Source organism: Lepidochelys kempii, chromosome 14 (genome assembly GCF_965140265.1).
Source record: "Lepidochelys kempii isolate rLepKem1 chromosome 14, rLepKem1.hap2, whole genome shotgun sequence".
Classification (NCBI taxonomy): Eukaryota; Metazoa; Chordata; order Testudines; family Cheloniidae; genus Lepidochelys; species Lepidochelys kempii.
The window spans coordinates 33,733,093-33,760,244 of record NC_133269.1 but is presented as its reverse complement, the minus strand read 5'-3'; the positions used below and the strand labels follow the sequence as shown (position 1 = coordinate 33,760,244).

The 27,152-nt window shown below is 52.2% G+C and overlaps 2 protein-coding genes across 2 annotated transcripts in view; one reads left to right on the top strand and one right to left on the bottom strand.

Annotated features, from left to right (window-relative positions):
* Positions 1-2,607, bottom strand: part of LOC140898287 (uncharacterized) — a 9,234-nt gene extending 6,627 nt beyond the window's left edge. Inside the window, exon 1 of the mRNA XM_073311924.1 lies at positions 1,701-2,607. Within this exon, the coding sequence (XP_073168025.1) occupies positions 1,701-1,724 (24 nt within the window). The 5' untranslated portion in view covers positions 1,725-2,607. The remainder of the gene's footprint in view (positions 1-1,700) is intronic.
* LOC140898125 (uncharacterized) lies at positions 2,475-27,152 on the top strand. The gene is given in 4 exon segments (XM_073311572.1): positions 2,475-7,173; positions 7,641-8,745; positions 26,563-26,880; positions 26,882-27,152. Coding segments are annotated over 4 exon segments (1,728 nt in total). The 5' UTR covers positions 2,475-7,139.

The following is a 27,152-nucleotide window of genomic DNA, read 5'->3' as shown; positions in this document are numbered from 1 at the left end:
GGAGCGGGGTTGCGGGGGAAGCAGAAGGCACTGTGGGGATGGAGGGGAGGGGAACCAGTGGGGGGAAGGAGTGAAAGTGGAGGAGTGATGGGGAGGAGTGAGGAGGGAAGATGGGGAAGTGGAGGGGACAGCAGGGGTGTGGAGTATGGCAGGGAGAGCGGAGGGAGTAGAACACAGCCTGTTTCTAATGAGCCCCAGGTTTAATCAGCTCACCCTCTGCAAACATGGACTCTGGAAGGATAAGACCCGTGTGGGGGGAGGGGAGTACTAAAGTGAGTTCGGGGGGAGGGGGGTGAACTTCTGGGGTCAGGTGGGAAGGGGATGGGGGAAGAGTAGAGAGTAAATGGAGGGCAAAGGACAAAGCAGGTCTGAGTGCCGGGCTGGGGGCTCTGTAACTCCCATGACCCCCATCTCTGCCTCCGAATCCCTCCTCCCCTTCCGACACATCCCCTCCCCACACACCACATTGCAGCCTACAGAGGAATCGCTCTGCTACCTCCTGCTGGGTTCGGGACTCGGGGGCCAGGAGTGGGACCTTTGGGCATAGGCGTAGTTTGACTTCTATTTGGGGGGGCTTGGGCCAGCTCCGCACAGCGGGGTCCAGGGAGGGAGCGCCACCTCCACCCCCGACTCACCTCAGCAGGCCACCCACCTGTCTGGGGCTGTGTGCCGGCGCCTGCTCCCCGAGGGCTCTGCCGGCCCCAGAGCCGGGTCCCCACCTGGGCAGCTCTGATTGGCTGCGTGAGCAGTCAAAGGGGGCTGGGAACTGAGGAGCAGCCACGACCCCGGGCACCAGCAGCAGACAGGGGAATGCCCTGGCTGCCTGCTCCAGGACACCAGCCGGAGCAGCAGCTGCCTGCACTGCCTGGCTCTGGCTTCCCACCTACAACCTGGCCAAGGGTCTGAGCCGGGCTGGGGGAGAGGAGGAGGTTGGGGGGCTGGCCCCAGGCCTGTCCCACTCTGGATAAGGCACTGAAATTTGGAGGGGCAACAGCCTTGTGCCCCCTCAACTCTGTCCATGGGCTCAAGGTTTCTGCCTGCATCCGGGCTTCAGCTCCGCTACTTCCAGCTTCACTGCGGGAGGCCGGAGGGGTTTCAGCCCCGCGCTGCTCCCGGTTTCAGCCCCGCAGGGGGACGCTGCGGCTGAGGCCTTCAGCCCATGGGGGGCGGGTGCCAGGGCTCGGGGCACCAGGTTTTAGAGGTGGGGACCCATGACGCCCCCAGAAGGGCTCATGGACCCACAGGGAACAAGGACTCCCAGTTGAGAACCACTGCTCTGAGTGTCCCTCGCCTCTGTTCACCAGAAGCTGGGAATGGGCGACAGGGGATGGCTCACTTGATGATCCCCTGTTCTGTTCATTCCCTCTGGGGCACCTGGCATTGGCCACTGATGGATGACAGGATACTGGGCTAGATGGACTTTTGGTCTGACCCAGTCTGGCCGTTCTTATTCAAGCCCATCCCCTGACTTTCCAGGGACCTCATGGCTGCTGTGCAAGGGCAACGGGCCTCTGATATTGGCCCATCCAGGGTTTTGTGTCCTCACACAGGGGAATATCCCCCAAACCCTGCTGGTAATATCACTGGATTTCACGCCCCACATTCACAGAACCCAGAAGAAAGATTTCATTTCCTGTTCTCCTTCTGTTTTTCTTTCCCTGCCCCCGAATTCAGTCCAGACCAAACCCACCATCTCCTACCTGAGCTTGTTCCACTTCAGCCATTTCCTTGCCCTGTCCCCTGGGAGGATGGGTGATCTGGATCAAAACACCGACGTTATTCTGCAGCCTGCCAGGGCAAGAAGGGCAATTGGGGAGGTCTCAGAAGGGGCTTTGGTTCATTTCACACCCTAATACCACCCCCACCCCCAGCCTCTTTCCCTGCAGACAGAGGATCTAGACTCTGCCAGGCTTGGCAAACACTTGGTCACTTTATTACTCGCTTGAGCCAGGATCAGCTTTTGAATTTACACCCACAGTTCTGCACCCACCGTTATTTTCCAGCCACTCCTCTCCCCCTCTGAGTGTGCAAAGGGCATCCGTGTGCACCCAGGACACTGCCCTGGCTGGGGGCACATTCGGGGGCTAAATTATAGGCACGTGTCACTGTTTTACCCCTTTCATTGCTGGGTTTGGGGCAGTGCCCCTTTTCAGTGGGAAACCAACTAACCCAACACCCCGCCACAGCCCTGCCCTTCTCTTGGGCTTTCCCTCGGGGGCTCTCAAAGGGCTTCACCCCATTCACCCCCTAACCCCTGCGCAGTGGGTCCGGCTCAGGCCCAGCCCAGGGACAGACCCAGAGACCCTGCCCGAGGGGGACAGACAGCGGGGACCCAGCCCCCTGTGCCCCTGGCTAGAGCTTTTCTCCAGGACCCCAGAGATCTCCCAGCGCTGTTTCCTCTCCCGGCCCCAGCGCGGTCCCCCGGGTCTCTGCATCCCCTGCAGGCTCCGGCTCGGGAGCTGGGGCGAGAAGAGCCCGGCGCTGCCCCAGGGGCTGGGCTGGGCACAGAGCGGGGTTAATGCAGGTCCCTCCCCGGCACAGAGCCCGCTGCAGCCGAAGCTCGGTCCCGCTCCCGGCTCCCAGACAATGGAGGCGGCAGCGGCAGCGTCTGACCCGGGAAGCTCCGACCCCCGAGCAGAGCGAGAGGCAGCGAGCCCAGCCTCCGCCCCCGAGCAGCCTCCGGAGCCTCCTGGTGGCCCCGGCTAATGAAACCCGCTGCCCGCGGGCTGGGAAGGTGGCCCGAGCCTCCGAGCGAGGGCTGCCGCCCGGATGGTAGCCGGGGCACAGGAAGGGGCTGGATCCGCCGAGCGCTGCTGTATCCGGGGTGGAAGGGGGAGAGTTCAGGGCGGCGAACGGCTTCTGCGCTGCAAAAAGTGAATGAGAATTAGAGGAACGCTGCTCCCCAGCGGGGTGTGTGCGGGGAGAGCCCCGCACTATCCCCCTCTGGGCCCAGCCGGGGGCCTTTCTGCGGGGGCTGGACCCAGCCCCGGGCTCCGCCGACACCAGCCCCTGAGCCGGAGCCTGCAGGTGAGGGGAGAGACCCGGGGAAAGGGCCGGGGCCGGGCAGGAAAGTGACTCTCTGATCTCACAGGCCCTGGGAACCTGCTGCCTTGTGAATGCGCCTGCAGCAGGCATCTGATCTGCCTTAACAGAAATGAAGCCTCTGCCCTCAGGTCCTGTCAGGATTTGCCCCAGGGGCCAGAGCAGGAGGAAGAGGTAACGGGGCTGCAGGGGGACCGTGAGGGGGCCCTAGGGGGGGTTGCCCTTTGTCTCTCTGAGGAAGTGAAGTTATCAGGAAGGCGAAGGGTGGCAGATTGAACCAGCTCTGCCCAGTTAGGGAAATAGAGAGACAAGGTGGGTGAGGTAATAGCTTTTATTGGACCAACTTCTGTTGATGAGAGAGACAAACTTTGGAGCTACAGGGTGCTCTTCATCAGCTATGGCTATAGCTACACTGCCATTTATGTCGGTCGCTCAAGGGTGTGAATAAGCCACCTCCCTGAGTGACATAAGCAGGGCCGTCCCTAGGGGGGTGCGGGCCCTGGGACAACCCCTGCCCCTACTCCGCCTCTTCCCGCCCCTGCCCCGTCTCTTTCCGGCTTCCACCCTCTCCCCAGAGCGATGTTAGGAGCCAGCGAGGTGGGCTGGAGTCGCTGCTGCTGCTTCTCGCCAGTGAGTATGGGTCCGACCCCTGCTGCCGGCGCCAGGCCGCCCCGCTAAGCCCCTGGGCCCGCCTGGCCCTCTGCACCCTAACCCCTCCCCCCGGCCTGCCTAGCGCCCCCCGCACAACACACACACACAGAGCTGTCCCTGTGGTACCTCTCTAGAAACACACCCGCTCAATGAGGATTCCCTCTTTACAATTACATTATGGGATCTGTCAGTTAGCTAGTTTTTAATCCATTTAGTGCGCGCCATGTTGATTTGTATCAATCTAGTTTCTTTAATTAAAATGTCTTGCAGTATCAAGTCAAATGCCTTACAGAAAATCAGTGCTATTACCTTTATCAACCTAACTTGTAATCTCATTTAAAAAAAAAATCTAGTTTAACAATATCCAAGATTCCTGGGTACCTGGTTGGTGAATTCTTGCCCATATGCTCAGGGTTTAGCTGATCGCCATATTTGGGGTCGGGAAGAAATTTTCCTCCAGGGCAGATTGGAAGAGGCCCTGGAGGTTTTTCGCCTTCCCCTGTAGCATGGGGCACGGATCACTTGCTGGAGGATTCTCTGCTCCTAGAAGTCTTTAAACCACATTTGAGGACTTCAATAGCTCAGACATAGATGAAAGGTTTTCCGCAGGAGTGGGTGGGTGAAATTCTGTGGCCTGCGTTGTGCAGGAGGTCAGACTAGATGATCATAATGGTCCCTTCTGACCTTAGTATCTATGAATCTATTTACCATATACCTATGTTGATCGACACTAACTATATTACTCTCTTTTCATTCTTTAAGTCTCATATCAGCAGTTCTGTTATTTTGCTTGGGATCGATGTCAGGCTGATGGGCCTATAATTACCCACATCATCCCATTTACCCCTTTGAAGAACAACATTAACTTTCTTCCAGTCCTATGGAACTTCCAACATCTTTTGAAAATTAACATTAAAAGCAGAGGTCCAGATTCACAAAGGTACTTGGGCACCCAACCCCCAGACTGAGTTGCCTAAATCCTGTTTTTAGGCACCACTGTGATCTGCAGAACTCCCACTCAGCTGCCATCTAATCCTATAGGCAGCTAACCTCATTCAGCACCTTTGTTTTTGCGGGAAGAGCTCCCTTGGTGCCTATGTTTCTGTCTCTGGGCACGTGCATCACCCTAGGTACCCAGACACCTATCTCCTGCCTAAGCCTCAGTGCGATTCACAACCTGAGGGACAGTAGGTGGCAGAGCGCTGAAATCTCCTAGGGGGCCTGATCTGGTAGGTGTGCTTAGAGGTGGCCTAGATCTACATAAAACAGCCTTGAGAGAGCGAGGGGGAAGGCAGCCCGCCCTTATAAGAGGTGGGAGACCACCCATTCAAGTTCCTCCTCTGGTTGCTGAGGGATTTGAACAGGGATCTGCTATCTCCAGGTGAGTGCTCTTAACCACTGAACTATGCGATGTTCTTTTGTGGGTCATGCTCAGTCTTGCTTGTTGAAGTTGTTCCATTTTAATTAAATATTAATATTAAAAGCACTCACCTGAGAGGTAACAAAATCCCTTCTCATCAGGCAGAGTGGGGAACTGAACCAGAATCTTCCACACAGAATCCTGGGTGAATGTCATAATCACCAGGCTAAAGGTTGTAGGGGAGGGCCTGCCCCCCACCTGTTTTATGTAGATCTAGGCAGCCTCTGAGCATGTCTACTAGATCAGGTCCTGCACGCAATTTAGGCGGAGGAATAACTTTCTTCCCTTGGTTCGTGGATCACTAGCAGAAGTAAGTGACCCCCTGCAGCCCGGATTTAGATACCTAGCTTTGTGAGAGGTTTGAGACGCACCTCTCTCATTGGCATCTCCCACTGGCTGGCTTAGGCAGCTGCCCACCTAGGGCACTGGCTTTTGTGGATTCCATTCTTAAGTGCCTATTGCACAGGGAGCTCAGGCATGTAACTCAGACTTTGTGGATCCCAGCGTTATTCTTGTGATTTGCCAGGTGCCTGAAAGTTAGGTGTTGCAGCACTCGGTGTCATGCTGCCTAAGCCCCTCAGGTTCTGTGGTGGCCAATTCCTTTGTTTGTTGAACCTGGGGTAGCAATGCTTCCTGAATCTGGTTGTCCAAGGACGCCTCTGATGCTCTGAAGTATCTGTACCAGCATAGCCACCAACTAGCACTTCATCCAGAGGAAGTCCTTTCTGGCTTCCACCAGGTCAGAAAACATGGCACATCTGTGGCAGATCCGAACCACGGTGCTATCGCTGGCAATCACGATAATGAATGTAGAACTGTATGTAGGAAGAAAGCCTCTCCTGCTTCCTCTCTAAACTGCCTTCAAAATGTCCCTGTTTGCCTCTCCAGTTCATCTGGCAAATGACAAGTTAAGAAAATAATAATAATAAATGTTTTTTTTATTTACCTTCTGGTTTCTGAGAGGTGGTGGGGGAGGGGGAGAGCTGCCTGGCCCCAGCATGCGTGTGGGAGGTGATGTGTGTGTGTGTGTGTGCACATATCACATCACAGTGACAAAACTCCACCTGCAACAGTGTGTATGGGAAAATGCTGCCTCTCCCCTACCACGGGGATGGGAGAGATGTCCTTCAGCCCCTCTCCACCCACCTCCCTTATCACTAGTTTGCCTCCTCTCTTCCCCAGCCAGTCTCCTGCCCACCCCACCACAGCTCCCCAGAGTCTCCTCTCCCCACCTGTCCTCTTATTCACTGTCTTTCCCTGTCCAGTCTGCTACCTCTCACAGCTGCTATCTCGCCTGCCCCTGCATGCCCAAATCCCCGGCACCTCATTAGCCTCTCTCCAGCTCCCACCTGTCCCCCTGTGCCTTTTCAGCCTCCCTGTAGCTCCCCATATTTCCGTGTATCCTCATAGTTTCCCATCCAATCTCCTAACCCCAGAGCTGCAGCCATATTCCTTGAGGAGCAGGGCTTCAGTCTCACTGAAAAAAATGGGAGCTGGTGGCCATCTTTACTAGGGGCAGCCTCACTTCCACATGCCAAAATTTCAGAGAAATAGTGGCCATTTTGAATAAGGGCAGTGTGAGTCCAGCCCTCCTGAAAGTCATGGAAAGATGACAGCCATGTCAAGGGGAGCAAGGGGAAAATGTGCAAGTTCTATGCCAGGAATTGTGAGATCTTTGTGAGAAACTTCTGAAAATCCCAACTAAATATCATGAGAGTCATGATAAAATTACCAGAGTTGGCATCTCTGGGCATCACATTTTCCCCACAGAAACTGTGTGTTTTTAATGACAGCTTTGAGAAATTTCCCTTTCCGAAGAGAAAGTTCCCTTTTGTCTCTGGGAAGGGGGATTTTGCAGACCTGCCTGTGACTGAGCCGGTGGGACTGTGACGGGGGCAGCAGGTTCTGAGTGGGAGACTCTGGCTGTTTCAGGGGTCGGTGACCTTTGAGAAGGGGGCTTGGGTATTTCGCGGAGGAGAAGTGGGCTGGGCTGGGCCCCCATCAGAGAGCCTGCTACAGGGACGTCATGCAGGAGAACTATGAGAACGTGACCTCGTTGGGTAAGGATTCCTGTCCCCTTGGGTATTGGAAGTCCTGGGTCCATTTCTGCTCAGGGTTCTTCCCTGGTCCCTTAGATTTCCCTGGACCCAGCACACCTGGAAAACAACTCGGTATGAGAATCATGGTAAACTCCTGGTCTTGTTCAGTTCTGTGTCATCTCACCCAGGTGCAGATTATTCCCAGCAGGTGTCATAGCCTCATTGCAGACGTCATACATGGCTTCCCACGCACCCTGGCTGACACCTGGCAGTCCCCCACAGTATTCAGATGGGATGTGGAGCCAGAATTGGTCCCCTCCCCCAGAATTTCTCCCCTGGGAAAGGGTTTGGGGGAAGTCCCCTGCTGATTTTTCAATCTCCCCAGCAGTTATTATGATTTTTCCCCCCCATTTGCCTTTCCCCTTTCTGAGGTTTTCATTCCCCCAGTGCAGGGAATGACTCCTGTCTGGATTCTCTCTCTATCCCAGCAGGTGATGGGATGGGGAATGAGAACAAAGTGGGGAATCCTCCTCAGGAAGGTCCTGAGCAAGTGCAACGGCACAGAGCATTATCAGAGAACATTTCCCACAGTCCTGAGCAAGGAGACACCTGTGGGAGTCAGCACAGGGCAGAGATGCAGCAGGGAACCCACCCAGGGAACAGACAGGATAAATCCACTCACCAAGGGGGCAGTTTGAAAGACCTTAATAAAGACTTGATGCAGCCGAGAATCTGCACCAAAGATAAACTGTATCAATGTGCTGAGTGTGACAGAAGCTTCAATCGGAGTTCAAACCTTCTTGTCCATCAGAGAGTCCACACAGGAGAGAAACCCTATAACTGCTCCAAGTGTGGGAAAAGCTTCAGTGATGGCTCAGCCCTGACTAAACATCAGAGGATCCACACTGGAGAGACACCCTATGTCTGCTCTGACTGTGGAGAAAGCTTCAATCAGAGATCAAACCTTACTGTACATCAGAGAGTCCACACGGGAGAGAGACCCTATAGCTGCCCTGACTGTGGGAAACGGTTCACTCACTTCTCAAACCTTGTTAAACACCAGGCAATCCATGCAGGAGAAAAACCCCATAAGTGCCCCAACTGTGGGAAACATTTCAGGTGGAGCTCACAACTTATTAAACACCTTGTTTTACACCAGAGACCCGGCAGGGGAGAGGAACCCTATCGCTGCTCTGACTGTGGGAAACGCTTCAGTTATAGCTCACACCTTAATAGACATCAAATTATCCATACTGGAGAAAGACCCTATAAATGCCCCGACTGTGGGAAAAGCTTCAAGCTGAGCTCCATCCTTCTTGTACATCAGAGAATCCACACGGGGGAGAGGCCCTATCACTGCCTTGAGTGCGGGAAAAGCTTCTGTGACAACTCAGGCCTTATTAGACATCGGAGAATCCACACTGGGGAAACACCCTTTCAATGTTCTGTCTGTGGAAAAAGTTTCACTCGGAAATCGCATCTTATTTCACATCAGAGAACCCACACGGGAGAGACACCCTATAAATGTTCTGTCTGTGGGAAAAGCTACAAGGCGAAGGTCTCTTTACTGTCCCACCAGAAACTCCACACAGGATAGCATGTGGCCCGAGCGCTCCCTGTGAGGCAACGGGTCTCTGCCCTTCCAAAGCAAAGTATAAATATGCAGCATTTGCAGATGGTCTGGGTTGGGCCAGCAGTTGGGTGGATGGTTTGGGTTTCAGTGGGGAGTGGTTGGTGGAGGCCAGAGGAGGCGAGAACACTGGGTAAGGTGGGAGATGGGTCATTTCAGGGTCTGGGGACAGCCGGCAATGGGATTAGTGGGGAGACATTTCTGCAGGTTCCCCACACACTTTCCAATGTAGAAAAAAGGTAAAAATGCCACATTGCAGTTCGCATCTGAGTTGTCTCTGTAGCTCCTTAGGCCTGTTGGGGCAGCGGCAGGGGGATTTATTCAGGGAAGCAGCGAGGGGCCCTGTGAGGCCATAGTGATAAAGCAGAGAGCTGCCAATCTGAAGTGACAGGATATCAGAGCAATTCACAGTTTATTGGAATTCTCTTGTAACGCGGCACAGACTCACCACTGCTGTGCCTCCTGCTGGCTTGCTCTGGGAATTAGCTCATTCAACTATGTAGTGCCCTCTGCAGTGGTGTCTTGCCCGTTGTCTGCTTGGCTGTGTGGTCTCCACCACTGGGCCATGTGTCGTTCTCTAGACTGCGGTGTCCTCTTCAGGACACCACCCTCCAACAGTGCCCACTACTCCATTCTCCCCCCTTCCGGGGTCATATCAGCAGTTCTAGTCCACACCTGCCTTCATGGCTACCTGCCACCCCAAAGTCTAGTCCCTTACCTCAGGGACAAGGTGCAGTCCATGGGCCCCACTCCCTCATGGCAAGGTGTGGTGCAAGGGCGGGGACCCAGGCACGCCTACTACTCTGGGCCCCAGCCCAGGGACCCTTGAGTGGCAGCCGCTTGCTGCTTTCCTCCACTCCCCATCACTGCCTGCCTTCCCTGGGCCACTTCCCCGTAGCCCTAGCACCCACTCAGCCTTTGTTTCAAGGCCTGCAGTCTGGCAGGGTCAGCCAGAGCTCTCACTGCTCTGTCCAGGGTGCCACTCCTTCTACCAAGAGTCAGTCCTCCTCCCTTGCTAGTCAGGGGAGACACCTCTTTCCGCTGTGCTGCAGCCTTTATATAGGGCTCAGCCTGGTCCTGGTTGGCCGCCCACAGGCCCTTTCTGATTGGCTGCCCATCTGTGCAGCCTCTCTGGCCTACTTTAACCCATTTTCTCCTGGAGTGGGGCAGCCACCCCACTACACCTCTGCAGACAGTGTGGGGGAAATTTTGGAATTCATGGTGGAGATTCCCCAATGAGGTGGGGTTTTGCACTGTTCCTATGAGGGCAGTATGGTATAATACGGAGAGTAGGGGGAATCGGGACACAGGGCCCTGGCTCTGAGAGGGGAGTGAGGTCTAATAGGTTAGAGCAGGGACGAGTCTGAGCCCTGACTCCTGGGTTCAATAACCAACTCTGCTAGGTGTCTCCCGGTGTGATCTTGTACCAGCCACTTCCCCTCCTCTCTGTGCATCTATTCTTTCCTCCTTACAACCCACGTAATAGCAGTCACTCACCTCCCTGTGGAGTTATGAGATTGTCACTAGTTACTGTGTATTCAGTGGCTCAGGAGAAAAGAGGCACCATGGGAGGAAAGTTGCATTATTACCATTCCTGTATTGTATTATTATGAGACATTCTCCCGTTGCTTGCCGGGTCTCTGTCAGGGAGAGTGTGTTACTGAGCTGAAGGGAAGGGTTTTAGCTAGGTTCCCTTGTCCTTGTTCTCAGGCACAGGCTGTTACACACTCAGATTATTCCTGAAACAACTGCCCCAGCCGGGAGTTTCTCCTTGTTTCAGGATGGTTGGGGAGGGGAGAGGGTCTCGTGTTTTAGGGCATTCAGCTTTCAGGTTAATCTGCATTTCTCAGTGAAGTTTTTACCTCAATGGGTTTTTGATTTTCCAAATAAATTCCTGGTCAAATGTTTGTTGTGCATCTCTACTTCATCTCTCAACGTATCCCTGGAATTTCCTCTGTTCTCCAGCTCTGGGCAGAATGCCCCACACTGGGTCAGTTTCCCCCTTATTTGCTCCCGCTTAGCAGGAATTGCTCACTCCCTGTATCCAGCCCTTTCGCTGATGTCTCTGCCCGTGTGGCTTTAGACGGGGGGGTTGATTCAGGCACCCCATGTCTTTGCTCTTGCGGCTCTGAGTGTCTCTGGGCTCAGTCTCCATGTCTTCTTTTCCTCTCTCCCAGGGATTTAATTGGTGCAGAGCATAAACAGCCTCAGAGGCAGAATCCGGAGGCCCTGGCTGGGAGTGATCTCCAGTGGTCACACAGAGTTGGAGTGGGGCTGGTCCTGAGAAGCTGGATACATAGATGCTTCCAGAGGTGGAGCAGCCCATCTCCTCCCTGGCAGCATCTGCAGAGTCTGTCCCCTCTTCCTGCTCTGTGCCCAGCTCTGTGAGGAATCCAGTGACTCCCGGGCAGAATTGTGACATTTCCCAGGGCCACAGAGCAGCTGTAGGGCTCTCAGATGTCCTGGCTGGATTCCATCGTATGCCTTCACTTCCCATCAGATGGCTAGATCCTACTCCCAGTTTCCTGGAGGTTTCGCTGATGCTCTGCCTCCTTGCTGTGGTAACTGCATCACTGTAAGACTCTAAGGGACAAACCCCCTTTCCTCGATACTCTGCTGTCCTGTTCTCTGTGCTAGAGCCCAGCTCCATTGCAAACTGGGTCCATAGTGCTTCAATTCCAGCCAGTGTAGGGTTCTCGACCAGACCTGGACAGTGCTACCAGAACTCAAAAAGTAAACCAATGGGGCAGATCCTACAGATAGGTTCATGACACCAGTTGTGTAAGTGGGGGGATGGTTCCACTATTGTGCAGAACTTTCCTGGCTTCCGCACTACCCCGGTGGAATCGGACAGCGAAAGGATCTGAGTCCTCGCTCCAACTCCCTTTTCCCAGCATTGTAAGAGACAACAGTGTGTAACCCACTAATGCCCCTTTGACTGGAGGTGTTAACAGGCCACTTGACATGGAATGGTCTCGTCTAATATGTGTTAACTACTTCCCATAAATCTGTTCCACCCTGTATTTAGTTGAGAGACTCTGACTGACCAGTTGCAATCCGGCAAAGTTTCCACAGTGCAATTGACACTTGCTTCTCCACTGTCAGTGCAGCTCTCATTTTGGTGTCCCTACGGGGCTGGGGCGAGTTTTGCACACAAATCCAGGAATGTGGCTTTGCACATCCAGAAGTTCTGCAGCCACTGCTTGTCATCCCACACATTAAGATGCAATCTCCCCAATTGGTGCTTGTTTCTCGGGCCCAGAACCACCTGTGACTGATCTGTGAATGCCACCAACAAGCTTGAATTGGTTGTCGCTCTGTCCCACAGCCATCTGTTCTGCATGGACTCCTCGTCTCCCCCGCATCTATTCTTGTGGCTCTGCAAATACTGCAGGATCATGCACCCCGGGCACGCAGTGCTCATAACACTAGTGCAGAGCTGTGCATGCTCCATGCTTCCATCAGAGATGGCAGACAGTGAGGAGGGCCACGCGGGTTTGTGGGATATAGGAAAAAAGGTGCAAAAATTATGGGATATAGATAAAATTATGGGATGGTGAACATTGCATTATGGACAGTTGATCCCATGCTCCCAGTCACCCCCGTGCGACCCATTTGGGCTCCATCGTGCGTTGCCAAAATTTTCCAAAATACAGTGCGGTGGGCGGTGGCGAGTTGCACAGTGGGATTACCTATCCATGGTGCACTGCACTCTGAATGAAGCGCTCCTGGTGAGTGCGCTCACCACCAACACAAGGAGCCACGTAGGCACGCACACAAGTGACATGTTAACTGTGGCAACTATAGTCTGGTGTAACTTGTGTTACCGTGAGTTTGTAGTGTAGATACGGCTTTAGGTATATGAATCATTTGGGAGAGGTAACAGCAAAACTATGAGGCTAGGCCAAGATTCACTCAGGGGATTAGGTGGATCTGGGCCTCCTGTACCCGAAAGGCCCAGAAACAAAAAGGCACATAAAAAAGAACCCAATATTTATTTCTTTTTAAAATTCCATGACTTGAGGGTGTATAACTCATGATTTTTGAATTCTTGTGGTTGTCAAGCAGTCTTTGGGTTATAGACGCGTGTTCATTATGTTGTGAACGCCAAAACTATAACTGGGTTCAAAAAAGAATTGGATAAGTTCCTGGAGGATAGGGCCATCAATGGCTACTAGCGAAGGTGATCAGGGATGCAATCCCATGCTCTGGATGTCTCTAGTCTCTGTTTGCCAGAAGCTGGGAGTGGACGACAGGGGATGGATCACTGGATGATCGCCTGTTCTGTTTATTCCCTCTGAAGCACCCCTGGCATTGGCCACTGTCAGAAGACAGGATACTGTGCTAGAGGGACCTTTGGTCTGACCCAGTGTGGCTGTTTTTATGTTCAGTAAAAATTATAGTAGATTTTTGCCTTTGATGAGGATTTAATAGCAAATTGTATAACTGCCCATAGTGAATATTTAGGAACCAAGTTCTACACGCAAGCAGAGAGATGCAAAGAAGCAGTAAGGGCTGGATTGAGGGCAAAACAACAGTTGTGAAAGGCAATCCCTACTGGTGGAGCAAATGAAGATATTTTGACACCAGGCCAGGAGATCAGTCAGACTGGAAGTCACAGGATCCAACAGAATACACTTGTGCTATAAAAATAAAAAAAAAATTTTATTAAAAATTAAAATTAAAATTAAAAATCACAGTAAAAGCTGAGGAAGTGCTATACCAGAAACACAGATGTCATGGCTAAAACTACTTGGCCCTATTTACTTCTGAATATTTTCAATGCCTTGCTGTTAAAATATAAATTAAATAGCACAATGAAATCCCATCTGCACAGTGTTGACAGAGGTAAACGATGAAGTGCTAAGAGTAATGACATTGTAAAAGGTAAACAATTAGAAGGAGCAAAACTGTATTTAAAATAGATTACAAGAAAGGGAGCGCAATTCAGGGAACCCCAGCAGCAGATCAGACACATTTGTCAGCAGCCAGGAGGCTCTACGCAGACATATAAAGTGATAAGGGATTCTTTTAACTACTCAGGATGTGTGACACATAGTTTTTGGGGGGTGTATGTAAAATATTTCACTGAAGCAAGTCTCCTGCAGCATCTCAGCAGGTTGTATCAGCTGGAGGAGTGGCTGTGTCTCGGCATGGGGATACCCATGCCTTTAAGAACCCAGCCCTGGGAAGCCTGGGCTGAGACCTACTGGCCTGTGCAAGGGGGAATAAAAAAGTCCCTTTGCCCTCACCCTATTTTTGCAAACGCGGCAGGTGGCTCATCCCATTGGGGTAACTGTTACCCATAGGTGCTGGAAGTAGAGGTGCTGCTATACCCCCTGGCCTGAAGTGGCTTCCATGATATCCAGGGTTTACAGTTTGGTTCAATGGCTCTCAGCACCCCCACTGTACAAATTGTTCCAGCTCCCCTGTTGTTACCCCCTCTGCCCCTCCCTGTGCCCCAGAGCTTTGCCCTCAGCCACCATCTGGCAGCACCTCGCCCCCGGGCTTAATCCTGGCTCCCTCCTACCCACCCCCATCTTCGCTCCCCTCCCCGGAGTGAGAGCAGCAACTGCAGGCTCCTCAAGCAGAACAAAAGGCCCAGCCAATGCAAACTCCTGCTTGGCTCCTGGCTATCAGGAAATCAGGAGCAGCTGGGTTGGAATCAGAGCTCCTGAGATACCGGTTCCGCCTCCTGATTGGCAAGAACGGCAGCAGCAAATGCAAAACACAAAGGAGACAGCAGCGGTCACTTTGCTTGCCTGGCTTCGCCTCTTCCCTCTCCCCACCCCGGTGAAAGCTCCGCTGCTTGTTCCTCCTCCCCCGCAGCCAGGAACCGGAGCCAGGCTGCTTGCTCTTCTCCCCCCACCCCTCCCTGGCCTGGCTAGTCTTTGCTCAGCCAATAGGAATGCAGAGGTGTATCTGGCAGAGCCAATAGCAGGGCTGGGGGCTTCTGCTGCACTTTTTTCAAATCCATTCTTTTCATTAAAAAGAACAGGAGGACTTGTGGCACCTGAGAGACTAACCAATTTATTTGAGCATGAGCTTTCGTGAGCTACCGCTCACTTCATCGGATGAAGCATAAGCGAAAGCTCATGCTCAAATAAACTGGTTAGTCTCTCAGGTGCCACAAGTCCTCCTTTTCTTTTTGTGAATACAGACTAACACGGCTGTTACTCTGAAGCCATTCTGCTCATTGAAACAAACAGGCTCCCTGGGGGTGGTTGGGGGAAGGAAGCTCCCTGCTTCAGTCAGAAGATGCCTGCTGCAAATTTCATCATGATCTACCTAGACTGACCCTCACACGTTACAAAGGCAAGAGCAAGCCCCTTGTGGCACCAGTAGACACAGGGCTGCTCCGGCAAGGGAGGAGGGGGCTGCTGCCCCGCACACATTCAGGGGATAATTATCCGCACAGCTAGCCCAAGTTTCAGGCTGTAACAGCAGCAGTAGAGAATGACCACCTGGGATCTTTCCCTACTGTCAAGAAACAAATATGAGGTGTCACGCCACAAATGTTACTTACATTACACTTGTAACCCTTCTGCCCGTCAGAGTTGGCAGCAACAAGGGCCGGGTTCAATATCTAGGGGTTCCATTCCAATAACACAATGCAACCCGGCTCGAGCCCCCACCCAGTGACCTGGGACAAATATATACCACCCCCGCTGGGCGCCTCCAAGAGGCAATACTTCCCCTCTCGCAAGCACATAGTCTGAGTGTAGCAAAAGTCTTTTAATAACAGAGAGAAACAATGTGGCATTATGTTGGGGAAACACCACCAACAGGATTCATAACACAACCCATGAGCAAAAAAAACCCACCCCAGGCAAATTGGGGCATGCCCTTTTCCCTTTGGTTCTTGAGTCCAGCAACCCCAAATCACCCAAAGTCCCAAAAGTCCAATGCCCCAAAAGTCTCTGTCCCTGGTCAGGGCAGCCCCAGAGTTCGAAAGTTTATCTGCGGAGCTTTACCTCCCAACCTGGGTGGAAATGGGACAGGGGTAAGAGGCACCTTACGTGATCTGAAGCTGACCGCCCCATAGCTCCATAGTGGCGCTCCACTCCGCCAGCCGCCCCACAAACTCCTTCGCTCAGCTGCGCTCTGCTCCGCTCCGCCAGCCGCCCCACGAACTCCTTCGCTCAGCTGCGCTCTGCTCCGCTCCGCCAGCCGCCCCACAAACTCCTTGTGTGGAGCTCATCCTGACTCTGCTTACACACTTAAAACTTTCCCATTTTTTCCAATTCTCCATTTTGGGGAATGGCAGTATCCCAGTGTGGCCATTTATTCTGCCAGTTAGTCCCACTTGTCTGTGAGAGTTTTTCCTTTGCCTATACTGGGCTTTGGGTCAGGTTACTAGGTAGGGCCATATAGGTTGTTACACACAAATTCTGATTCCCCTGTGAATGCCTTGATCCTACCAAATCTCCTCAGGGTTGCACTTTTCTAGGATCTTTTCCCCCCGAACACAATTTGAGGAGCTACTGCTCCTTTTGTGCAGATACAAACAACTGCTGCCCTTAAGCAGCCATTTTATAGGTGTGTGTCTGCTGTGCTGTGTGTCCTTCCCTTCCAACTGGTAAGTAATCTTAGCTCCTGTTTACTTACTCTTCAATATTTCTGCGGGTGGCAGAGTCTCACAAACTTGAGTACCATCCGTGAATTTCATTGATATGATGTTTACTCTCTCAAATCCTTCCAACTTAATCCTTTGTGTTTATCATAACTATTTGTATAAACTCTTCAGGGCACATAAACCCAAGCCAATCTGAACAATTTGTAAGATTTGGCTGCCAAAATTTATAGATCTATGCTGCTAACATCCATCATTTAATTATATAGTGACTTTTTAAGAGGTTTTTTTTTTAAAGTTTGGTACCTCAGCTACTTTTGAGCCATCATTAATTTCACCCTCCCCCATCATTTGTTAATTAATGCACATACTTTCTCTCTAATGCTACTTTCCCCCTGACAAACTTTTAAATGTTCATCTTAACCCCTGTAGTTTAGTGTAAAGGGATTGTTGTCCCCTTACTCACATTCAGTGGGGGTGTTTTGGTTGACTAGCTCCCTGTACCAAAAGGGGAAGGGTCAATGAGAAATCAGGACCCTGAGACTGACAGTCCCCAGTGGCAATGGGGAGAGGCCAATGCTCCAGCTCAGCCTGATTGACAGGCTAATGAGGGAGTCAGGAGGCGAGGGGAGTCCTGTCCTCTGTGTGAGCTGGAATTGCCTGGGCCAGACAGAATGGGGCCGAGCTAAGGAGAGAGCAGGGGCCCAAGCTGAGCTAGGGAACAGAGCTGTGCCAGCCAGTGGGGCCAGAAAAGCAGCCCAGAGAGAGCAGATCCTGTGCTGGGAGCAGAGCTGCAGCCACAGAGCCAGAGGGGCCAGAGAAGCAGTTCAGGGGTCTGGAGGCAGAACAGCAGCAGCAGCCGCCGTGCTGAGGCAGAGTGGAGCTGGGGCTGGAGCAGGAGCAGTCTGGAGCCAGGTGTGGTGAGCAACTGGGGCCAGCCGAGCGCAGGAAGACACCCCCAGCCAAGGGTCCTTGCAGGCCAGACTGGGAGGGGGATCTTAACCTGACAGGGGGCTGATGCTGGGAAGAAGGGTCCCACCACCCAAAGCCCGGAGGTGCGTGGCCACCACCAGAGCAAGTGTCCAAGCCACAGCATCCCTGCAGCACAGCCAGGGCCTGAGAAGGAGGCCTGGGACCTACAGGGAACAGACTGTGAACTGCCCTGACATTCCAGAGACACTGTTTGTGACGTTCCCTGCCACAGAGTGGGATGATGTGTTTTCCTCTAATCTTTTCCATTTTTCCTTATTCTTTTTTAAATTAATTGTTGATTAAATAACTTGTATTTGCTTTAAATTGTATGTAATGATCAGTGGGTCAGGGAAGTGCCCAGTGCAGAGAGAGTACCCTCGAGTGGGGACACCCTAGCCCCTGTCCTAGGTGACCACAGCAGGGATGGGGGTTGAGCCCCCCAGGAATCCTGGGCCCAGACTTGTTGGGGTTACGAGGACTCTGCCAGACAGGAGAGTGGAAGGGGAGTCCTCAAGGGCAGGGAGGCCTCTGGGTAAAGGAAGTGGGAGTGAGGACTCAGATCCTTTTGCTAGCCCACTTCACCGGGGTAGTGCAGAAGCCAGGAAAGTTCCCCACAATAGTGGGACCATTCCCCCGCTTACATTAGCATCAGCTCATTTATGTTAGTGGTGAAAGACCAAGTTACAACACAATCTGAAAATTTCTTTCATGATGAATTAGAAAGATCTCCAAAAATGTCATGCCCAAGAATAATCTAGAGATCATGCAGCTACTGTGCTGGCCCTGTATGTGATGGAAACCACTTCAAGCCAGGGGGTGCTGCACCCCCAGTACCCCTAGTTCTAGCACCTATAACTTATTTAAAAATAAAACAACCTAAGTTATAAAACCATAGACTACAAAAGGTTCCAAAACCTTTTAAAAAAGGCTCTGTATCTGACTGAAAATAGTTCTTAGACCAAGATTCCTGTGCAGTGTTTGAAACCTAAACACTGGCGCACTAGGACATTACAAGTGAAATGAATTAAAAGTTGTAGAACTGATTTTTTTCCAGTGTCTACACTTAGATAAATGCAGAAAGTAAAGCACAGCCAGGCTGCAAGAGCAGAACAGAGAACTTGCAATCTTTCCCTGCTGTGAAGAAACAATCCTGAGCTGCCACCACCACAAATATTGTTTAAATTACACTTAGAACTTCCCAATTTTTTCCAACTTTCTAATTTTGCAGTGACTGTCAGTACCCCAGTGTGGTAATTGATTCTGCCATTTGGTCCCACTTGTCTGTGGGAGTCCTTCCCTTGCCAACAATGGGCTTTGGGTCAGGTCCATCAGCTGTGACATAGAAACACCGATTCCTTTGTAAATGCCTGGCTTCTACCAAATAGGAATTAGGAACAGTGTTCCTGTCAGCTAATTTCTAAATTATTACCTGCAAAAAAACCCCTAGCATTTTCAGGTGCCTGGAATGGAATAATGTAGTCCCTAGAATGGAAGAATGGTTAAAGTCTCACCCCCCCCACCCCCCCAAATCTGAAATGGCCTGGTTTTGCCCATGGGCCTCTCTCCCTGCCCCTGCCTCCTGCTGTTTGACCCCCCACCCCTGCGCAGTCAGTTTCCACCCCCCATGTGCTCTCTTTGCCCCTCTGTGAACAGCAGGCAGCAGATTTTAATCCCAAGTGAGGCCAGAGTGAGGCCAGCGGCTTCAGCAGATGCTCAGTCCCTGTGCGCAGTACACATATGCGTTCATAAACCATCTCTTTAAGAAACTGCTTTACCAACTGCACACTCATTTTTTTCATCTTTTCCTCAAAATTATAGATCAAATGTTTGGTGTTAGTAATATCTCTCTCTGTCTATAAATCTGGCCCCCCACATGACCCAGTAATCCTTGGAGAAGGTACTGCCTGAATACATGTTTAATCATATCAATAGAATGCAAATGAATCCCTGGACAATGTTTTTAGTGACTCAAACATACAAGCCATGCAGCACATTGTGTCTGGTAGCAAGGTTTGACAGGACACCACGGATCCAGACACATGCCACGTTTCCAGCCCGCTGATTTTATTAGCTGGTGCCACCAGGGGGCTCTGGGCATGGACATGCCAAACCCATGAAAAAAACACAGAAAATGGGCTTGTTTTTGGCTTAATTGGCTTGTGAGTTGCTTGTTGGCTAGTTTTTGCCTTCTAGCTTGTTGTGCTTGGTGCTTCTTTTTTTTGATTGGCTCCGGGCAAGAAAGGGCAAGGGGGGGTGAGAGAGAGTCAGGGGTGCACAGTGGGCCCACCACAGTCCCAGACTGCATGCTGGGGGGATCTAGTCACATAGAGTGTTGGGGTTCTTAGGGATTGGCTTGTTTTGGCCTTGTTTTGAAATGGGATTAGCTTGATTTTTGGTTTATTGTGAAAGTCATAGAATATCAGGGTTGGAAGAGACCTCAGGAGATCATCTAGTCCAACCCCCTGCTCAGAGCAGGACCAATCCCCAATTTTTGCCCAGATCCCTAAATGGCCCCCTCAAGGATTGAATTTACAACCCTGGGTTTAGCAGGCCAATGCTCAAACAAGTCGGGGTGCTTATTTACCATGTGAAAGTTGGCAACTGTTGCTGGCACCCAGTGCCGAGAGGCTGAACAATAGCTTGAGTTGGTTCGTTACCCGGTGTGCTGCACCCAATAATCACAACGGGGTGGAGAAGCAGAAAAGTTTATTTGCAGCTGCAAAAAGGTACAGGGAGAATAAAATCTCAAATCCTGCACAACAGAGCAGGAAGTTACACAGGCTTTTATACATCCTTTTTCCCAGCATACTTATCCAATAGCAAGCTGCCCCAAGTATCCATATAGCCAGCCAATCCAGTTCCCAGCTAGTTCCCTGATTCTCTGTATCATTTGTTAAACTATACATAAAGCTGCTTTATTCAGCATTGTTCTTCCATATCTCCCCTGTTTGGCCTTGCTTAGTTTCAGGCAGTCTGACTCTGCAACATACTGTTGCAGATTCTCAGCATAACTGCTGTGTGTGCCTCCAGGCGGGGGGGGGGGGGGGGGGGCCAAGGACACTTGGGCCTAGTACGCAGAGCTGCTGCGAGTGCCTCCAGGCAGGAGGGGGGGGCCAAGGACACCTGGGCCTAGTGCGAGGGGGCTTCATCGACACTCGTGGTCTTCCATCCCCTCGAGTTACCTAGTGGCCATGCCCCAGTGTCCCCAACACAACTGTGCTCTGGGGGCTGCTCGGGTACGGAGGCTGCACTCACTGCCTCTCGCTCTGCTCGGGGTCGGAGCTTCCCGGGTCAGATGCTGCCGCTGCCGCCTCCATTGTCTGGGAGCTGGGAGCGGGACCGAGCAGGGCTGTGTCGGGGAGAGACCTGCATTAATCCCACTCTGTGCCCAGCCCCTGTGGCAGCCCTGGGCTCTGTACGCCCAGGCGCCTGAGCCGGAGCCTACAGGGGATGCAGAGACCTGGGGGACCGTGCTGGTGCTGGGAGGGTAGGCCGGGCCACGCCGCTCTGCATAGCACTGGGAGATCTCTGGGGAAAAGCTCCAGCCAGGGGAACAGGGAGCTGGGTCCCCACTGTCTGTCCCCCTCGGGCAGGTCTCTGGGTCTGTCCCTGGGCTGGGCCTGAGCTGGACCCACTGCCCAGGGGCTGGGACGCTGTAGGGTGAAGAACTTTGAGAGCCCCCCAGGGAAAGCCCTAGGGAAGGGCAGAGCTGTGGCGGGGTGATGAGTTAGTTGGTTTCCCACAGAAAAGGGGCACTGCCCCAAACCCAGCGAACAGTGACATATACCTGTGAATTAGCCCTCAAATGTGCCCTCAGCCAGGGCAGTGTCATGGGTACAGAGCTGCAGCTGTGCACATGGAGGCCCTTTGCACACTCAGAGGGGGAGAGGAATGGGTGGAAAATAACAGTAGGTGTGGAACTGTGGGTGTAAATTCAAAGGCTAATGCTGGCTAACGCGAGTAATAAAGTGACCAAGTGTTTTCCCAGCCTGGCAGAGTCTAAATCCTCTGTCTGCAGGGAGGGAGCCTGGGGGTGGGTGGGTGGGTATCGGGGTGTGAAATGAACTAAAACCCCTTCTGAGACCTCCCAATTGCCCTTCTCGCCCTGACAGGCTGCAGAATAACGTCCATGTTTTGATCCAGATCGTCCCATCCTCCCAGGGGACGGGGCAAGGAAATGGCTGAAGTGGAACAAGCTCAGGTAGGAGATGGTCCGGTAGCTGCTGGTGGGTTTGGTCTGGAGTGAATTCGTGGGGGGACAGGGAAAGCAGAAGGGGAGGAGAAGAGGAAATGAAATCTCTCTGCTGGGCTCTGTGAATGTGGGGCCTGAAATCCAATGACATTTCCAGCAGAGGGTGGGGGGGACATTCCCCCATGTGAGGTCACAAAACTCTGGATGTGCCAATATTGAAGGCCCATCGCCCTTGCACAGCAGCCATGAGCTCTCTGGAAAGTCAGGGGATGGACTTGAATCTCAGACTGTCTCTCTCAAGGAGGAAGCAACATGGGAAGTTGCTGCCCATGGGCTGTGGTCTGTATAGGCAGCAGCTGGGGATGGCAGGGAAATTCCTTTGTAGGCTGCAATGTGGCGTGTGGGGTGGGGATGTGTAGGAAGGGTAAGAGCGATGCAGAGACAGAGATGGGGTCATGGGAGTTGCAGACGACCCCAGCCCTGCACGCAGGGTTGCTTTACCCTTTGCCCTCCATTTATTCATTACTCTGCCCCCTCCCCTTCCCATCTGACTCCAGAAATTCACAACCCCCAGTCCATATTTGCAGAGGTTGAGCTGATGAAATCTGGGACTCATTAGAAACAGTCCCTGTTCTACTCCCTCCCATCTCCCCCCCCCACAACATTCCCCATCCCCACTGTCCCCATCACATCCCCATTTCCCCTCCTCGGGTTACTCCTCCCCCCCCCCCACTGGTTCTTTACCCTTCTTCCCCACAGAAAGTAGGGAGATTTTCTAGCCCTCCCTGTAATGGGGTTGACCCACGGCATGCAGCACCTCCTCCTGGCAGCTCGGGGGATTAGCTCCTCCTCTGTCAGTGTCTCTCCCAACATCCTGCGGGCCCCTCTCACTGCTGGAACCGCAGTCTCCGCTTCATGACTCAGACCTCAGGCCGGGTCACCATATGTGTTCCAAGGTATCAAAGTCCCTCTTGACAATCCGGGGCTCAGGCAGTCTCCCTGCTCACTGCCCCACCAGTGCCACTTCATCAGTGGCTGGCAGGGGGGCTCGGGCCCGCCCTCTACTCTGGGTCCCAGCTCAGGGGTTCTCTCATCAACAGCCCAGGTCTGGCCTACCCTGTACCTCGCTGCTTTTCCCCTGAGCCTTGCCACCCTCTCTGGTTCTCCCCTTTCGCTGGGTTTGCCAAGCCAAGCTCCCTCTTCCCAGGGAGTGACTGCAGCCTGCATTCCCGCCACTCCTGTCTGTAGCCAACTTCCTGGTTTATATAGGCCCTGCCTGTCCCTGCATAGTGAGCCTCTCTCTAATTAGCTGTCTCTAACCTAAAGCTCCCCTGTTGGCAGCCTAATTAGCTGACTGGGCCCAACTAGCCCAATTCAGCTCTTGCAGGGCCTGTGCGGGGAGCACCCCCAACCTAGGGTTGTGAAACCTCCTGGTTTCACCAGGAGTCTCTCGGAATCGGGCTTGATCTCCCAGAGGCTACTGAATCCAACCGAGAAATTTTAGGCTGCTAAAAGTCTGGTGGCACAGCGGGGCTAAGGCAGGCTCCCTGCCTGCCCTGGCCCTGCACTGCTCCCGGAAGTGGCCAGCACGTCCCTGCAGCCCCTGGGGGCGGGGGTCTCTGTGTGTTGCCTGCACCCCGAGTGCCGACTCCGCAGCTCCCATTGCCTGGGGACTGCGGTCAATGGGAGCTGCAGGGACGGTGCCTGCAGGCAGGGGCAGATCACAGAGCCTGCCCCTGCACAGGGCCAGGCTGCTGCGTCGTCGCCTGGGAGACGCCTAAGGTAAGCGCCTCCCGGCTGGAGCCCACACTCCTCACCCCCTCCCACACCCCACACCCCCTCCCCCAGCCCTGAGCCCCCTCCAGCACCCAAACTCCCCCCTAGAGCTTGCACCCTGCACCCCCACACACACCAAACCCCTACCACAGGCTCAGCCTGGAGCCCCCTCCCACACTTCGAACCCCTTGGCCCCAGCCCAGAGCTCGCATCCCCTCCTGCACCCCGACTCATTGCCCCATCCCAATGAAAGTGAGCGAGGCTGGAGGACAGTGTGTATCGGAGGGAGTGGGGATGGAGTAAACGGGGCAGGGCCTCGGGGAAGGGGCGCGGCAAGGGTGTTTGGGTTTGTGTGATTAGACTGTTGGCAACCCTACCCCTATCACGCTGCCTGAGACTGAGCTGGGGGCATTGTGGCTGGGGGAACAGGTCCTGAGTGGGGGACTCTGGCTGTTTCAGGGGCTGGTGACCTTTGAGGAGGTGGCTGTGTACTTCACAGAGGAGGAGTGGGCTCTGCTGGACCCATGTCAGAGAACCCTCTACATGGATGTGATGCAGGAGAATTATGAGAACGTGACCTCGCTGGGTAAGGTTTCCTGTCCCCTTGGGCATTAGAAGCAGGGGGATCTCTGATGAACCAAAATCAGTTTCTACTCAGGGTTCTTTCCTGGTCCCCTAGATTTCAGGGGGATCAGCCCAGTAATCCCTTGAACTCTTGAGAGACAGCCTGTCACCACCATACCCCTTCCAGGGAAGAGGCAATTCGGAGACAGGGTGGAGATGTTAAACCACCCAATCCAAGAGAGAAGATGGGTGGTATGTTCCTCTTGTCTTTTTAAACATGGGCTCATTCTCACATTTGGAGATTTTGTGTGTCCTGCTCTTCCCAGGACTGGCTTTGTGCCTGGAAAGGGTTCTGGTCTTAGCAGCGTTATAAAGGGGTAAGAGGTTGAATGTCTTGTTTGACAGCTGCTTTCAACTACCTGAAGGAGGGTTCCAAAGAGGATGGAGCTGGACTGTTCTCAGTAGTACCAGATGACAGAACAAGGAGTTCTCAAGTTGCAGTGGGGGAGGTTTAGGTTGGATATTAGGAAAAACTTTTTCACTAGGAGGATGGTGAAGCACTGAAATGGGTTACCTAGGGAGGTGGTGGAATCTCCTTCCTTCGAGGTTTTTAAGGTGAGGATTGACAAAGCCCTGGCTGGGATGATTTAGTTGGGGATTGGTCCTGCTTTGAGCAGGGGGTTGGACTAGATGACCTTCTGAGGTCCCTTCCAACCCTGATATTCTATGATATTCTATATTCTATGCCAGATTCTTAAAATCCCTCAGAGTGGAGATCCCTGAATGTACACACCTCCTAGGGACCATTCATTCTGTCCAAAGGATATCCAGGAACATTTCCCCATTTGTTGGCTTTATACAAGGGCACCCTCCCACCCAGGACATCTGGAAACATCTTTGTCTTGAGTAACTATAAGACCCTGGTGTGACCCAGGGTGTCTAGGGAAGCCCTCACTGAAAATGCCAAGGGCAGGGCAGGCTGAAAAAAGGAGAGCGCTTACTCCCAAAACTGGTGGTTAACACTGAAGTTAGACTCCCCAACCAGTCACGAACTGTGCTTCTGATCCCCCACACGGATTGTCAAGAAGCTGAAAAAATGAAATCACACAGCCCCCTTTATTGCATTCCAGTTCTCTGGCTCCCAATCACCATCTAGGTCCAGTAAAGTGAGAAGTTATTTAAACAAAATGTTCTTCTGACCCCAAAGGGCCAGCCACATTACCAGATCAGTATTAGTTTGGATGTTACCCAAAATACCATGCTGCCAGCCAGTCCTTTAGTGTCTAAAACTAAAAGTTTATTAGAAAAGAAAAGAACAAGAAGAGAGTTGTTAAATGGTCAAGCAATCACATACACACATAAGACTTCAAAGTCCAAATATCAGGTTCTTAGCAGTATTGGTGAGTTACTGGCTTGAAAGTCCCCCTGGAACACATCCACAGCTTGGACGGGTCATTCAGTCCTTTGTTCAGAACTTCAGTTTGTAGAAAAGTTACTCCAGAGGTAAGAAGCAGGAATGAAGACAAAATGGAGATGATGCAGCTGCCCTTTATATTTTTTTGCCATGTGGCTTGTACTTCCTGTGTCCCAAACACAAGCTGCCCAGCACATGGTATGTAAAGCCATAGAATTCTCTACTATAGGCATGCCCCTACATGTCTTGCTGGCTCATAATGTGTAGTCCCTGGCTTCTTTCAGTGGGTTCATTGTACAGCTGATGACCCTTGATGGGCCATCAAACAGGCTAGGCAGTGCTGACGCCAATCTGTCTGGGGGTGTCACCCAGAAACACAGCACAAGTTTTGAAATACGGATGTACCCTACACATCTATAACTCATAATTCAAAGGTGATACAAACATATAAACAAAATTATTATACTTGGCGAATTATAACATTTTCACAGACACTTTACATGGCATATCTGGTCAGATTCCTTACAATTTTATAAATTTGGTATCAACAGTATCTTAAAATGTCTCCCATATTTCATACAGCGTCACACCTGGTTTCACCTCTTTTCTTTCCCTGGAGCAGCATTTCCCATTCCCAAACCTGAGGTGATCTCACAGCTGGAACGAGGAGAAGAGCCACTGGTCACAGAGTTATGGGGCTATGTGGAAAGGGAGCTCTTCAAAAACACCTGCACGGTGAGGAATTGGTTAAATGGATTCACAAACCATCCATGACTGGCATAAACAGCTGGGATTCCCACAAAGGGCCCGTGAGCTTCCTGCTTTCTTCCTCGCCTCACCTAGTTCAGGATTGTCTGCAGCAGGTATTGTGTCCTCACGACAGATGACACTCATGGCTCCTGTCCTTTTCATCTCCGCAAGAGTTTTTCCTGTTTGTTCCACCCCTTTTCCATTCCCCTTCCTGAGCTTCCCTTTCTCTCTGGCACAGGGAAGGACTCATGTCTGGATTCTTTTTCTGTCTTAGCAGGTGATGGGTTGGTGGGTGAGAACAAGGAGAAGAACCCTGGGCAGGAAGGTCCTGAGCAAGTGGAACTGCAGGGGACCTTACAGGGAAGATGTGAAGAGGAAGTTTCCCAGAGTCCAGACAAGGGACATGCCTGTGAGAGTCAGCCCAGACCAGAGAGGCAGCAGGGAAATCACCAAGGGGAGAGATCAGGTAAATCCACTCACCGAGATGGAGATCTGAATAACCTGAATGAAACTATGATCCAGCCACGAAACTGCACTACAGAGAAACCGTATGAATGTGCTAAGTGCGGGAAAAACTTCAGTTGGAGATCAAACCTGATTGTACATCAAAGAATCCACAAGGGAGAGAAACCCTATAAATGTCTCAGCTGTGGGAAAATGTTCAAGGGGAAATCAGACCTTACTAAACATCAGAGAATGCACAGTGGAGAAAGACCCTATAAATGCACCGAGTGTGGGAAAAGCTTCAGTCGTAGCTCAAATCTCACTGCACATCAGAGAGTCCATACAGGACAGAGACCCTATAAATGCTCCGAGTGTGGGAAAAGCTTCTTTCATGGCTCACATTTAATTGTACATCAGAGTCCATTTGGAAGAGAGACCCTATAAATGCCCCGAGTGTGGGAAAAGCTTCAAGCACAGCTCCGCTCTCTATAGACATCAGAGAATCCACACTGGAGAAAGACCCTATAAATGCACTGAGTGTGGGAAAAGCTTTACTCGGAGCTCGGTCCTCACTAAACATTGGAGAACCCACACAGGAGAGTCACCCTATAGATGTTCTGTCTGTGGGAAAAGCTACAAGACAAAGTTGGATCTAATATCTCACCAGAAACTGCACACAAGATAG